Source organism: Schistocerca americana, chromosome 6, assembly GCF_021461395.2.
Source record: "Schistocerca americana isolate TAMUIC-IGC-003095 chromosome 6, iqSchAmer2.1, whole genome shotgun sequence".
Taxonomy (NCBI): Eukaryota; Metazoa; Arthropoda; class Insecta; order Orthoptera; family Acrididae; genus Schistocerca; species Schistocerca americana.
In genome coordinates, this window is record NC_060124.1 from 612,950,607 (window position 1) to 612,966,743 (window position 16,137).

Consider the following 16,137-nt stretch of genomic DNA (forward strand, 5'->3'; position numbering starts at 1 on the left):
GTTCATACAGCTACTTCTCTTTTCTCCATAGGTCTTCCTAATTTTCCTATAAGTGGCATCTACCTTTTGACTATTCATGCATGCTTCTACAGCCTTGTACTTGTCCTCTAGCCATAGCTGCTTAATCATTTGGCATTTTTCCTATTTCATTTTTCAGATTTCTGCATTCCCTTTGGCCTGGCTCACTAAAAGCATTTTTATATTTTCTCCTTTTTTTATTTAAATTCAATATCCTATGTTGATCCAAACATTTATACTCTGCCTTTGCTCTTTGCCTGTCCTCCATATGGTGCAAGAAAAATCAAGACAGCTCGCAGCACTGTTGCAAGATGCAGAAGGCTGCCATCTGTGTTAACTAAAATCCACTGTCATCAACAACGGAGGCAATACTTATGCACTTTCATGAAATATAAAAACAGTGTTAAGCAACAGGGCATAGGATGCATCAAAGACCACTTTAACTGTCAAGGATTTTCTATGCTATAACGGCCACATTTCTGTTGTTGCCTTTATTACACCATTTCTCAAAGCTAGTGTATACTCCCCCCCCCCCCCCCCCCCATTTCAGTTAATCATTTCCTAATGATCCCATTGAAACGCTCAACTCCTCTAGTTATTTTCATTTATCCAGGTTCGGTGTTCTTAATTTCCTACCTTTCTGCAGTTGCTTCAGCTTTTATCTCCAGTTCATAAATGATAAACTGTTGTCCGAGTCCATAACTGCCCCTGGCAATGTTTTGCAGTTTAAAATTGTTTCTGAAATCTGTCTTCCCACTGTGTACTCCATCTGAAACATTCTGCTGTCACCACATATTTTCCACATACACAAACTTCTTCACAATTTCTAAATCAAGTGACAGAATTGATTAAATTCTGCTCCATTTAAATTTCTACCAGGTGGCTTCTCCTAACATCTCTTTCTCCCACATGTTCTCCTGCTATTTTTCCTTTACTTCCATATCAAATTTCTACCACAACTGCCTTAACTATCTGAATAATTTCTTTCATCTCATCACATTTGCTTTCAGTTTCTTCATTTTATGTTGAGCTAGTTAGCATTCAAAGTTTTACTACTGTGGCAAGAGTTGAGACTTTCCAACCATATTGGCCATGAAAATGTGTTCATTGTGTTGTTTGTAGTAGCCTATCTACGTTCCTAGTTTCTTATTAAACTTACTCACATATCATTCTTATTTGATTTTGTGCACCAGAGTAGAGATTGTGTTCATCCTGCCATCGCATTTCACTAATTCCCGCTATAACTTTGATCTTCGTATCCTCTGTTCAATTTATTAGTATGCTTACACAATTAAGAGAGACACTATTCCACACTCTGACTTGTGCAATGCCAACTTCCCATGCTTTGTGTTTATAGCACGTCAAGAAACTCTCGACAGTGTAGCTCTCAGTGACAAATATCCTGTCCATTCTTTTTACTGTGACTTCTTCAACATATATCCTTGCCACAAATAACAGAGGGGCTAGTCTTCAGGCTTTCCTGGTGAGGCATTGTCAACCTTGGAAAATCTGGTTTTCTGCTGTTAATCCATGTCTTACCTGCATGATACTTCAATTACGTAACTTGCAATCTTCATCAAATGCTCCCTGAGGGTGAATCAAGTACGGAACAGATAAAGCATTTATGCCTACATGGGGCTAAGCACTCCGACATTGGTCCACACCAAGCCCGGCACTCCATCTGAGGTCCAAGTAGGTCAGTAGTGGCAACTGTAGCATTTTTTAATTGTAGCTGTTTGGACTGCTGTGTGTATTTTTTGGCTGTTGTCAGTTAATAATTTTGTCATCTGATGTTCTTTTCCACCTCCAAGTTCTTCTGGGTATTCAATCCGTACATCGAAATAAAGGTAAAAAAAAAAAAGACGTAATGGAAGCAACATCCCAACTCCAGGTGAAATAACTTTGGAAATGGTGACAAAGCAAATAACCCAGCACAACCACACAGGATGCATAGATGGTGGTATTTCAGAAAGGAAATTGAGTAACTGAGGATGATCATTTCGAGAACGAATGGCAATTTGAACAATGGCGATCAGAAAATACTCCGATAGCTGCCCCTAGTGGGTGTGGACCTCGGACAGAGCACCTGACACAGCCAGCTATGGTAACAGAACAGCCTAGTCCACAGAAAAGCTTAAATGACGGCAATAAGAGAAATGAATGACCAATCAACATGAGGTTGAACAGAACATCAGCTGACAATACTACTAACAGCAGCCAAAAAACATGCCCTTAGCTGTTTGAACAGCTACGGCACATAGTTATAAATACTCTATCATTCCACACTGGATTCTGCCTCAGGGAGCACCTGAGGAAGATTGTGAGTTATGCGATCAAAATATTGCCCAAGTACAATATGGATTACAGGCGAAAAACCCTGTTTTCCAAGGTGGCAACAGAGAGATTGCTACCATCAAAGTACACTTGCAAACTACACACTGGTGGAATGGTGCATCTTAGCATCATTTCAGGGTCATTCACTACTATACAGGGTGGTCCATTGATTGTGACCAGGCCAAATATCTCACGAAATAAGCGTCAAACGAAAAAACAACAAAGAACGAAACTTGTCTAGCTTGAAGGGGGAAACCAGATGGTGCTATGGTTGGCCCGCTACATGGCACTACCATAGGTCAAATGGATATCAACTGCGTTTTTTTAAAAATAGGAACCCCATTTTTATTACATATTCGTGTAGTATGTAAAGAAATATGAATGTTTTAGTTAGACCACTTTGTCGCTTTGTGACAGATGGTGCTGTAATAGTCACAAACGTATGGCTCACAATTTTAGATGAACAGTTGGTAACAGGTAGGTTTTTTAAAATACAGAACATAGGTACGTTTGAACATTTTATTTCGGTTGTTCCAATGTAATACATGTACCATTGTGAACTTATCATTTATGAGAACGCATGCTGTTACAGCGTGATTACCTGTAAATACCACATTAATGCAATAAATGCTCAAAATGATGTCCGTCAACCTCAATGCATTTGGCAATTCGTGTAACGACATTCCCCTTAACAGTGAGTAGTTCGCCTTCCGTAATGTTCGCACATGTATTGACAATGCGCTGACGCACATTGTCAGGCATTGTCGGTGGATCACGATAGCAAATATCCTTCAACTTTCCCCACAGAAAGAAATATGGGGACATCAAGATGTGGTGAACGTGTGGGCCATAGTATGGTGCTTCAACGACCAATCCACCTGTCATGAAATATGCTATTCAATACCACTTCAACCACACGCGAGCTATGTGCCGGACATCCATCATGTTGGATGTGTATCACCATTCTGTCATGCAGTGAAACATCTTGCAGTAACATCGGTAGAACATTATGTAGGAAATCAGCATACATTGCATCATTTAGATTGCCATCAATAAAATGGGGGCCAATTATCCTTCCTCTCATAATGCCGCACCACACATTAACTTGTCAAGGTCGCTGATGTTCCACTTGTCGCAGCCATCGTGGATATTCTGTTGTCCAATAGTGCATATTATGCCGGTTTATGTTACCGCTGTAGGTGAATGACGCTTCGTCGCTAAATAGAACACGTGCAAAATATCTGTCATCGTACCGTAATTTTTCTTGTGGCCAGTGGCAGAACTGTACACGACGTTCAAAGTCGTCACCATGCAATTCCTGGTACATAGAAATATGGTACGGGTGCAGTCAATGTTGATGTAGCATTCTCAACACCAAGATTTTTGAGATTCCCGATTCTCGCGCAGTTTGTCTGCTACTGATGAGCAGATTAGCCGCAACAGCAGCTGAAACACGTACTTGGGCATCATCATTTGTATAAGGTCGTGGTTGACGTTTCACATGTGGCTGAACACTTGCTGTTTCGTTAAATAACTTAACTATCCCGCGAACGGTCTGGACACTTGTATGATGTCATTCAGGATACCGAGCAGCATGCATAGCACATGCCCGTTGGACATTTTTATCACAATATCCATACATCTACACGATATCAACCTTTTCCACAATTGGTAAACGGTCCATTTTAACATGGGTAATGTATCACAAAGCAAATACCGTCCACACTGGCGGAATGTTACGTGATACCACGTACTTATACGTTTGTGACTATTACAGCGCCATCTATCACAAAGCGAAAAAAGTGGTCCAACTAAAACATTCATATTTCTTTACGTACTACACGAATATGTAATAAAAAGTGGGGGTTCCTATTTAAAAAAACACAGTTGATATCCGTTTGACCTATGGCAGCGTCATCTAGCGCGCCAACCATAGCGCCATCTGGTTTCTCCCTTCAAGCTAGAGGAGTTTCATTCTTTGTAGTTTTTTCGTTTGATGCTTATTTCGTGAGGTATTTGGCCCGGTCAATATCAATGGACCACCCTGTATATCCCGCTATATGTTCTGCTGTTCTTGCAGATTTGTACACTGAGCAGCCATTAACAAAGTGCATTCTAGTAATTATTTTTCAGCTTGGCTCCATCTAAAAGAGATAAGTGTAAGTTACAATTAGCTTTTAGACAATGACAATGCTAACTGGGAACTACACAACAAAGTTTTCTAATACTACGACAACAACATCCAAGATGGTGCAGATCAAATCACAAATATACCGTGCACTAATACCAAAGTTATTTTATCATCCAAGACTTGGCCTGTCCCTTGGTGGAGTGAAGAACGTCACTCAACTATCATGAACAGACAGTCAATTATTTTGCAAGGGAAACCGTCGAACAGTTGTGCAATTTTGTGATTTTTTTAAAAAATTTTTAGAACAAGTTTTGGCAATTCAGTATGCCTTCTTCAGGTCACATGCACATCTCATTTATAGACACTCTAAGCATATCTATATTGATATATTGGAGCCATTAATTTCTGGAGGTCATGAATTTGTTTTTCCATGTGCTTCTTGAAAGATATGACTACAAGTTGCAGATCAACTCGTCTTTGAAGGAAGCACTTGAAATATGAATTAACGATACCCAGAAACTGATGGCTCTAGTACGTCAATATTGATATGTATTGAATGTCTACACATGAGATGCATATGAGGGTCTACAGATGGTTTAGTGAACTGTCAAAACTGGTTGTGAAAATAAAATAACTTCTCAAACTACATGGCTGTTCGGCAATTTTTCTTGCTAAATAATTGACCAGCTGCTGTCCCACATGCACAGTGGATCAACAGAGACACAGACAACTGTTCAAATATCACATGTACAGAAAGAGCACCACAGTCTTCAGGAGGGTAAAGACTAAACCCAGACATATGAAACATAATAACTATGGACCAAGGTGAGATTTCCTAATATCTGCAGAATCTACACCATTAGTAAAGGAAAATGTACATTACGTGGAACTCAGGCTAGACAATGCCTTACTTAATACCGAGTCACTTTTGCTACCTGAACTTTTAACCATAGAGATCACAAATGTTACAACTGTTCGAATCTTATGGATAAGAAACAAATGGAATCTTCAAACATCTCAGATGTGTATAACAACCCATCTGGCATGTGGGAACTGAAGTCTGATTTGTCTGCTGCCCAACACACAGACACAGAACTAGTCAAGGTTCAATACAGTATCGTCCAAGTTTTATTACATCTATTCAATAAAAGCTGGACAGAAACCTGCTCTTACAACTCATGATGGAAAGTGGTTATGAGGTCCATTTTAAAACCAGAGAAAGACTATCTCTAGGTAGTCACGTATGCCATTCCATGAAGTCAAGCCCCATAAATCAATATGTAAACACTTTTGTATTAGAGGAGACCACTCACCAAAAACCAGAAGGCCTGAGATGTCTAAAGAAAGAAAACTTGCTAGCTTTTGAAGTTATTCTTTGCCTACTCCTCTACATGGTGACAGCTAAACTAACAGAGCCAATGCTATTTTGTGGCAAGTGGACTGGTTGTGGTGGTGGCAGAGCCAGATGGGGTAGGCAGAGGGAGAGGGAGGCAGAAGGGAGGGAGATGGTCCAGGGGTGGGTGGGTGTCTGGGTGGTCAGCAGCTAGTAGGGAAGTAGATAGTTTGCTGGCTAGGAATGCAGGAGGGAGAGGTAGCTGGTATAGGGGCTTGCAGGATTGTATTGGCCCATGGGAAGTGGCACACGCTGAAGGCGACATGTGGATGTGAAATGGGAGTGGGTGACAGAATGGAGGAAGGGGAAACTGTTGGCTGGAGGGTGTGGAGACAATGAGTTACCCACAATTGAGGCAAGGACAATTATAGGAGCGGAGGGTGTGTTCTAAGGATAACTCCTATCTGCATAGTTCAGACAAGCTGGTGGCAGAGTGTAAGATATAGATGGCTTGGGTTGTGAAGCAGCCACTGAAATTGTGCATGTTGCACGGGTGGTCAACTTTGTTCTTGACAGGAGTTTAGGAGAGGCCATTCACCGTGGTGGACAGCTGGTTCGCAGTCACACCAACATAAAGGGTTGTGCAGCATTCGCATCTACGCAGTAAGATCAGAACATAGCTTACTTCATTTAATGAGGGAGAATAGAGGAATATTTAATTTTACATGGGAGATTAGTAACATCTTGATTGTTTTTGTAGCCTTAAGCCCACAGCTGTACTTTAAATTACTTTACAAATGCATACTCAATGAAACATTCCACAACTTGACACTCAATAAAAGACACTTGAGGAAACAAATTTATAAGATGAAGAAGGTAGAATAATGTAAACATCTAAATGTGAAAGCGTTAAACTGTGACATGTTTGTTACATGCTCTGTGTGTCAGACAACTAAATTTTGAACATAAATGATTGTATTTTGATACATAACCTAAATGGTATGCATACCAAATGAACTTCATCACACTTCAGACAAATGTTATGTGCACGTAACTGTAATGTACCTAATTGCAATTAATAGTGCAGGCCAAGTCAGAAACTGAACTATGAAATTTCATCCAATACTAACTTCTTTTAACATAACACTGTGTCCACAAGACACACATAAATAAATATCAAATACAGTGACTTTAACTGGTATATAATTATTCATTAGCCATAATAACTAAGTGCACAACTGAACTATAATATTTTGATAAGTATACATATAGCGTCACAATGGAAAATCCAGGATGGACTAATGACAATATCATGAAAGGATACCATATAACGGGGAACAAGCAAACTTTTGGCCATAACACCTCCTCCTCCTCCTCCTCAATTAAACACCACACACACACACACACACACACACACACACACACACACACACACACACACACACACACACACACCCCACACGACTGCTGTCTCTGGTTACTGAGACCAGACTGCGAGCAACTGCATATAATGGGAGAGGCAATTGGGGAGGTTGGGATCAGGAGGCTGGGCAGGGAGGGGCAGCGATAGCAAGGTAGGGGTTGGAATGGTAAATTGCTGCTTGTGGGTGCAGACAGGAGCATGGTGGGAAGGCAGTAGGGCAACTAGGTGGAAGTGGGAGGTTAGATGGAGGGTGGGAAGTGGGAGGGGGGGAAAGGGGGATGTGGGGGAAAGGGGGTTGGAAAAGGAGATAAGTAAAAAAAAAAAAAAAAAACTGTGAGTGTGTTTGTGGAATAAAGGGCTATATAGCTCTGGAGTGGGAACAGGAAGGGGGATAGGTCGTGACAGTACTGTATCCTGCTACTTGTGCACGTGAGTCTGAATGTCCTCAATGTGGCGTCGCCTCGCATGTGTGCTCGAATAGGTCACCAACTGTATCAGTGCGGGCTGCCTGTGTGAGTCTCCGCCTTGCCGAATGCTGGTGACTCATGTATATATACATCTGCATGGTGCATTGCTGGCTGACCCTCTCTCTGTAGGTCCAGCTGTGCTGCTCACATCAGTTGTTCTGTCTTGTTACATGTGGATTCACAAAAGGGGTTAGTGCCATTATTGTTCAGAGACTTATGAATAAATCCATTTGTGTTTCTTGAATTGGTGTCATGTATTACTAGGTTGTTACAGACAGTGACTAACAAAGGTAAAAGCCAGGAGAGTTATGGGAACATGGGATATATTGCAGGGAGAGTTCCCACCTGCGCAAATCAGGAAAGCTAGTGTTTGTAGGAAGGATCCAGATGACAGTGAAGCAGTCACTGAAATGAACAGTGCTGTGTTGGGCAGCATGTTCAGAAACGGGGTGGTCCAGCTGCTGCTTGGGCACACTTTGTCAGTGGCCATTCATGCAGACAGCTTCTTGGTTGTCATGCCCTTGTAGAACACAACATAGCACTCGGAGCTTAGCTTGAAATTGCACGACTGTTTTCATAGGCCTTTATCGGATAGATGATGCTTGTGACCGGACTGGAGTAGGTGATGTGGAAGGGTGTGTAGCACAGGTCTTGCATCTAGGTCTGTTAAATGGGTACGAGCCATGAGGCAAGAGATTTTGAGCAGCAATTGTGTAGGGCAGGATGAGGATATTGTTTAGGTTCAGTGAGTGGTGGATTACCACTGTGGGAGGGGTGGGAAGGATAGTGGATAGAACACATTCCTGAAACTCTGGCAGAGAATAATCAGTTGCTCCAGTCCTGGGTGGTACTTAGTCATAAGGGGAATGCTCCTCTCTTGCGAACGGTGGGACTTCGGGAGGTTGTGGGTGACTGGAGAGGAAAGACATGGGAGCTCTGTTGCTGTACAAGGTTGGGGGTGGGGAATTACAATCTTTGAAGGCTTCAGTGAGGCCCTTGATAAATTCTGAGAGGGACTGTCCATCACTACAGATGTGACAGCCACGAGTGGCTACGCTGTATGGAAGGGTCTTCCTGGTATAGAACGGGTGGCAGCTGTCACAGTGGAGGTATTGCCGTTGGCAGGTTGGTTTCTGAGAATGCTGCCCAACATACTGTTCTTCATCTCAATGACTGCTTAAAAGCCTATGTCATCTGGATCCTTCCTACTAGTACCAGCTGTTATGAATTGCACAAGTGGGAATGCTCCCTGCCTCAGCCTCCGTTAGTCACTGCTCTTCACCCACCTGTTCCACTCCTGCACTACACATCCCTCTATTCCACTAAGACCCACAATTTTTTTACTTTTCTGCCCCCCCCCCCCCCCCCCCCCAAACCCATCTGTCTAACTTCCAAACTGCTGGTATCTGCCCTGCTCTGTCCACCTTGACCCTGTATGCTCCCACAAGCAGTACTTTACCAACCCCACCCCCACCAAGCTATCCCTCCCCCTCCCCTTTCCTGCCTCCTCCTTACCCCCACTACCCAGATTACTTCTCCAATCATGCACAGTTACTCGCAGTCTGGCATTGACAGCCTAGGACAGTGGTCATAGGTGTGTGAGCTGTGCTTGCGTGATTATATATGTGTGTGTGCACATGTGTTTCGTCTAATTCAGAAAAAGGCCTTTTGATCGAAAACTTACTTCTTTGGAAGTCTTTTTATTGTGCCTGTCTGCAACTAAACATTCTCTACTATATGGTGATCAGCAATCTATCTTTTTAATAATATTATATACTGTTGCGATTATAGTTTTCATATAAACCACAGCAACATGGATTTATTAATTTAATACAGAGTACTGGTGTTCTCAAACATTGGTGATATGAGTGTAAACTGACTAATGAGGATTGCAAGAAGCTTATGTTCTCCAATATTTTAACAGAAGTTGGACCTCATAATTTATGGAAACTGTGCCAGGCAACTATTGCAATCAGTAATCTTTAAAAGCATCCATCCTGAAAAGCAATGGAAACCTTCAATCCAGGTTAATTCTTGGTACAAATCTACTGAATAACAACAATGCATTAGTAGTAGCTTAAACACTTAAATTATTCTGTACTATTTATACCAAATTTATTTTCAGTTTTTAACAGAGCATTCAGCTTAAATATGCGAAAACATTAAGTATTAAAAGTAGCTTTCAGACATCACTTATTACTAACACACTAAATGAGATACAAAAACAAGGAACTCATACCTGAAGTGCTGCATGTGTATGAGCGAGTCCAACTTCATGTAAGCATTCATGGTACTTCTGTTGCAATGACTTCAGTTTTCTCTCCTGACAATTTTGTAACTCAAAATTCTCTTTCATCTCAGCTGCTTTTAAAACATTATCTTTTTTCCGTTGAACTCTTTTTCGGATGTGATCAGCAATATCTTTTGACTGCTGACGAACCTTAAACAGAATTACTATATGAATATAGAATAAAGATCTTATACATGAACTTTCCGTTATTAGCAATAGTTGCTTTAAAGCCAAAACACTTTCTTGATTAATTTCCTTTGCTCAAACAAAAATTATATCTACTATTGACAATTGCACACAAAACAGTACAGCATTTGAAGAACACAATAAAATTATTTTTAAATAAATCTATGTCCACCTGCCTCAAATCCTCACAAGGAAACAAAAAGACTTGCCTCTTTTTTGTGCTATTTATGTCTTATGCTTCCAGTATTGTAATATCTCTAAACATTCAATGCTATTTTTTCACCAGATAATAATGAATCATACTTTTGAGACAAATTGAGAAAGCTTATATATTTAAATTATGTGGGACAGTATAGTGCGCTTATTTCTGTATCTTTACGGGATTAAAAAGAATAGATCTGATCACAGTTTCCATTCACCACCACCACCACCACCACCACCACCACCACCACCAGTCATTTGACATCCAGTGCTATGTAAAGGCCACCTCTAGAGCAGTGGTTTTAAATCTTTCTGAGACCATTACCTCTGAGTGTGATCATATATTAGCTAGTACCCCTTGTGGCAAAGCAAGCTGGGATTTTTACTTCCCTTCTTGTTTTGCTATCTGCTTCTTTAAAATTAGTTTTTCCATTTTTGACTAATAATATTAACATACGCGAGTATAATCTGCATTTTCATAAAAAGATAAGGTTGGGCCTCAGTTTTAAAGAAAATAACACCAGATCTAGTTTTGTACTTAGTTTTATGTATGTAATTTATTTTCTAATTTACTTTGACAATTCCTAGTCAGTACCTTCTGTTATAGGGTGAAATCAGTAATTGTTTCTTAACTTAAATTCTGTTGTTGATTTATAAACAAATATAAATTCTATAACTGTAAACATTTGGAAGATGAAATGCTGGTAATCTTGAAGTACCTATTTGGCTCTATTCAAAAACATGTTAGCAAATCCAGCACTTAATTAATTGAAAAGTAAATAACAGTTTTGTCAAAAGTGTTGTTTGTGTAATAATATATGATAATTTCATGATTTAAACAAATAATTCGGCTTAACCCTTGTAGCAGAAGAAACTGTTAAAAAGAACCAATTTTTTGGTGTACTCAGTTAATTTAATGAGTTAAGTTTTAATTGTACTTTCTGTAATTTAAACTTTGAACAATGTGTAGTTTCAGCGTCTATTATTGTTAGGATATATAAGGGCCCGATTTTTGGTCCTGAGACAGTCGGTACACGGCCCAGTTTCAGACGAGAAACCTGTGTTGGTTAGAACAACAACAAAGCATCAACTTAACAGTGAAATCAGTGTTAAACCAATATGCCATGTGTTAAAACAATGACAGTTTCTGCTCCATACGTAGCTTTCTATTCTTCAAGAACTGTGAACTTTGTAGTTAGGTTTTTACTGCTTGTAAATGTTCAACAAAACAATGGCTCTGAGCACTATGGGACTTAACTTCTGAGGTCATCAGTCCCCTAGAACTTAGAACTACTTAAACCTAACTAACCTAAGGACATCCCACACATCCATGCCCGAGGCAGGATTCGAACCTGCGACCGTGGGGGTCATGCGGTTCCAGACTGTAGTGCCTAGAACCGCTCGGCCACTCCGGCCGGCGATGTTCAACAGGAAAGTACTGTAGCAGTGCGTGGATGTTTGCCTGCAACCTATTAATGAGGCTTATCGAAAGTTAAACAATTGTGCACTGGCCATAAAACTGTGTATTATTGGGGGGATTGTGAAAAATGAAGGTAAATAACTGAAATACAAATGTGCACCTGTCAGCTACATCATTTAAAGTAGACAGTACTTCACTCCCAGACCCTATTTTTTCAGCCAGTACGTTGACACCGAGGACGAACAAACGAAGAAACAAAGAAGGTGAACGCCCCCCCCCCCCCCCCAATCATCATCATCATCATCATCATCATCATCATCATCATCATCATCATCAACAACAACAACAACATTAGCACTCAACTAAACTTTAGAATGAAAAAGAATACTCTTTGGACACTTTTATTTACAAAAATTATGAAAAATAAAATATTTAATTTTTGCAGATGTTTTACAAAACCACGAACTATTGAGTCAGGGAGATAATCAGTATTATTATTTCTAACAAACATTTTTTTGTAGAAGGAAGAAGCAATTTTCAGTGCATTTCTACCAACAACCCCTTCTCAGTAAAGATAGCTAACCATCCCCACTGAGGGAAGACACTAGTCATATAACACACTTTTCTAGCACCATCCCTCTCATTAGTGACATTTGCTTCACCTCCACCCCCATTTAAAATTGACAAAGTTAAAATTTGTGCACTATACTTAGGTTGGCAAATTACTTGATTGATGGGCCCTTTACTTCTGAAGTGTCAGAAAGGGGGAAGACTTCAGGCTGCTAATGCTTTGCATCTTACCACTGCCACTATTAACAACTAACAACGATATTGTATATGCCTTTCAACAATGTTGTTGTTGTTGTTGTTGTTGTGGTCTTCAGTCCTGAGACTGGTTTGAGAGACTGGTTTGATGCAGCTCTCCATGCTACCCCATCCTGTGCAAGCTTCTTCCATCTCCCAGTACCTACTGCAGCCTACATCCTTCTGAATCTGCTTAGTGTATTCATCTCTTGGTCTCCCTCTACGATTTTTACCCTCCACGCTGCCCTCCAATACTAAATTGGTAATCCCCTGATGCCTCAGAACATGTCCTACCAATCGATCCCTTCTTCTAGTCAAGTTGTGCCACAAATTCCTCCCCAATTCTATTCAATACCTCCTCATTAGTTATGTGATCTACCCATCTAATCTTAAGCATTCTTCTGTAGCACCACATTTCGAAAGCTTCTATTCTCTTCTTGTCCAAACTATTTATCATCCACGTTTCACTTCCATACATGGCTACACTCCATACAAATACTTTCAGAAACGACTTCCTGACACTTAAATCTATACTCGATGTTAACACATTTCTCTCCTTCAGAAACACTTTCCTTCCCATTGCCAGTCTACATTTTATATCTTCTCTTCTTCGACCATCATAAGTTATTTTGCTCCCCAAATAGCAAAACACCTTTACTACTTTAAGTGTCTCATTTCCTAATCTAATTCCCTCAGCATCACCTGACGTAATTCGACCACATTCCATTATCCTCTTTTTGCTTTTGTTAATATTCATCTTATATCCTCCCTTCAAGACACTGTCCATTCCATTCAACTGCTCTTGCAAGTCCTTTGCTGTCTCTGATAGAATTACAATGTCATCGGCGAGCCTCAAAGTTTTTATTTCTTCTCCATGGATTTTAATACCTACTCCAAATTTTTCTTTTGTTTCCTTTACTGCTTGCTCAACAATGTAATAGCCATTATATAGTTACTGTTGTGTTGTGCTGTCAATTTATTTACCTGTTGCAAACTACCTTTAGTTCTGAGATGGTATTTTCACAAGACATTTAAACATATGTGTCTCACTTTTGCTGAAGTATGTGTGTGTGGAGTAGTGTACCAAGTATACATGTGCTGGGCAGATTATGTGAGGAACGAGGAAGATGATGTTCACACATTTGTTTCACAGGCTATGACCTCCATCACACTGGTCATCATGCATTAATGCTACTGCATTAAAAAAAATGTAATTACTGGTAATTTTTGTAGCCAGCATTACAGTATTATGAAACAGTGATAATAGTAACAATCTTTCAAAAATAATAAATTTTGTGACTGATATACAATTGAATCATTTTTATTTATTTATTTATTTTTTTTTTTCGATACACAATTGAACTATTTCATTTCACCCTTCATGGGGTAACTGCCACCAGGTTCAGAACCACTGCTCTAGAGTACACTATTCCATGCACTACCCTCTTCAGCTCCTAACCTCTCGCTACAAGGCTGTACTCCTGTGGAACACCCAGGTGAGACACACGTACTACAGACCAACCTGACATATCCTATTTGCGTGCTGTTACAGTTGTATCCTATCCTACCAGAGGCAGGGCCATCTAGAAAAACAACCAAATCGTACATTAACTATGCACCTGAACAAATGGCCTCTGCTAAACAGTGGAAAAGAGCTGTGTTGGAGATACAATGGCAAATACATCTTTTGACGCAAGATACTTAACTTCAAGGACTACATCACAACCCGCGCCACCTGGAAGTACCCTCACTTCCAGTATTAGGTTCTCCAGTTTATGCAGATGGAATCACAACCTCTGACCTTGCAAGCCTCCTGGCCTCAGTCTGCACTAGTCCTTCCAGATTCTTATCAAATACTTGATATGAACAATAAACAGTGTTGAGAAGCTGCTTTACCTTTGCCAAAAAAAAATGATTTGTACATTATAAAAGAATAAGGCCTTTTTAACAAAGTTGTGATAGCAGTTTTCCCAGCCTAAAAAGTGTTTGGCCAGAACAGAGATACGTGTACACAGAAGACAGAATGTAACAATATGGAGGAAATGATCACCAGTAACAAGGAAAAATGTAAAATGCAAGGACACAAGCCACAATAATTGAATTACAGTCTCTTTAACTGCTCAGTGATATGCATTATGCAACAATGGTGTAGAGGCACTGAAATACTGCACCTAATGGTAATGATATTGACATACGACAGGGTGGGCTGCAACTGTAAAACTGACGTAAGGGCAGGGGTAATGCACATATATAAGCAGTGGGCAAGATGTGATTACAAGCAATGTAAATAAACTTTTTGAAATGTCAGCCACTGAACTTTCGAGTGCGTAATACTAATTTAGTTGCAATGCGCACAACAGTCTTATTAAATTAACTGAAGTTCTGGGCACAGTCTAAGTTCACAAACCTAACAAAATTTTAATTTGAGATAGCAATATAAATACAAGCATTAAGGCTTAAATTGTTAACAGCTTCGTGAACAATTTGAATAATTGAGGCATGGCACACATGGTACAACTATTATGGAAATAACCAAAAATCCATTTTCAGCCTTAGACCAAGTACTTACAAAAATCGGTAATGAAAATAGCTGTGGGTATTAAGTAAGATTTTGGCTTCTCAGATCATTACTGCTAGACAATAAATCTGAAACAGAGAAGTTTTCTGACTCTGAAACTACATACTTTTTCACAGATATTAGCACAACATATTTGGGATGAACCGTATAAAGAAAACTGTGCAGAAAAGTGTGTAGATGCAAAATTCTCTAAATCCTGCTCATAATCGAACTAATTTCTGAGGAGATATTTCCAAAACTGGCAGCTTCAGCACCAGCACCAGATAATAAACATAAATGGGTAACTGTAAGTATGGGAAAATCCTACGAGACAATTAAATACCTCTGTTGCTTACAAAAACACTGTACAAATACAGAGTTCCTAAATTAATATAACAGTTACAAAAAGACATAATACAATGGTATTGCTTGCTACAAAAAAATCATTTAATGAAAAAATGGCAGGGAATGCGAAAAATTACAGTAAAATAACCTCCTGCCCTATTAAAATTGTGCATTCGACTGGGTCTTGAACATGGGAACATTGCCATTCACAGGCAAGTGTTCGATTGTCCCAGCCCTCAGCACAGTTTTGATGTGTCAGGAAATTTCAAATCGTTGCACACTCCAAGGCAAGGTCAAAATTGATTCTGAAAAAGTAAAGCAATAACACGTCATAAAGCAAGAACCAGCAAAAAGATGCATACAAGTACTATAACGTATACTTCAAAGACGGGAGTGCGTTATAGAAATTGCACAAGTACTAGTAAATTTTCTAAGTGACTAGTTTTCAGGTATTGTTGAGAAGCTGCTGCTAAATTTCCCAATAATTGCGCATTATAAGTTTATAACCACACTCAATATTAAGTCCTGCCCAAACAATCTTGCATGAAACGTCAGTGCCTATCTCAGTCAGAAAAATGATCCTGGACCCATGGTTCCAAATTTGTGGATCACTTTAAACAAACACTTC

General features: G+C 39.8%; 1 protein-coding gene across 3 annotated transcripts in view; it reads right to left on the bottom strand.

The window, feature by feature from the left end:
• The window catches only part of LOC124619594, a 227,025-nt gene that overhangs the window by 135,687 nt on the left and 75,201 nt on the right, over positions 1-16,137 (bottom strand). For all 3 annotated transcript variants that reach the window (XM_047146096.1, XM_047146097.1, XM_047146095.1), the window contains exon 2: positions 9,946-10,146. In XM_047146096.1, coding sequence (XP_047002052.1) covers positions 9,946-10,146 — 201 coding nt within the window. The remainder of the gene's footprint in view (positions 1-9,945; positions 10,147-16,137) is intronic.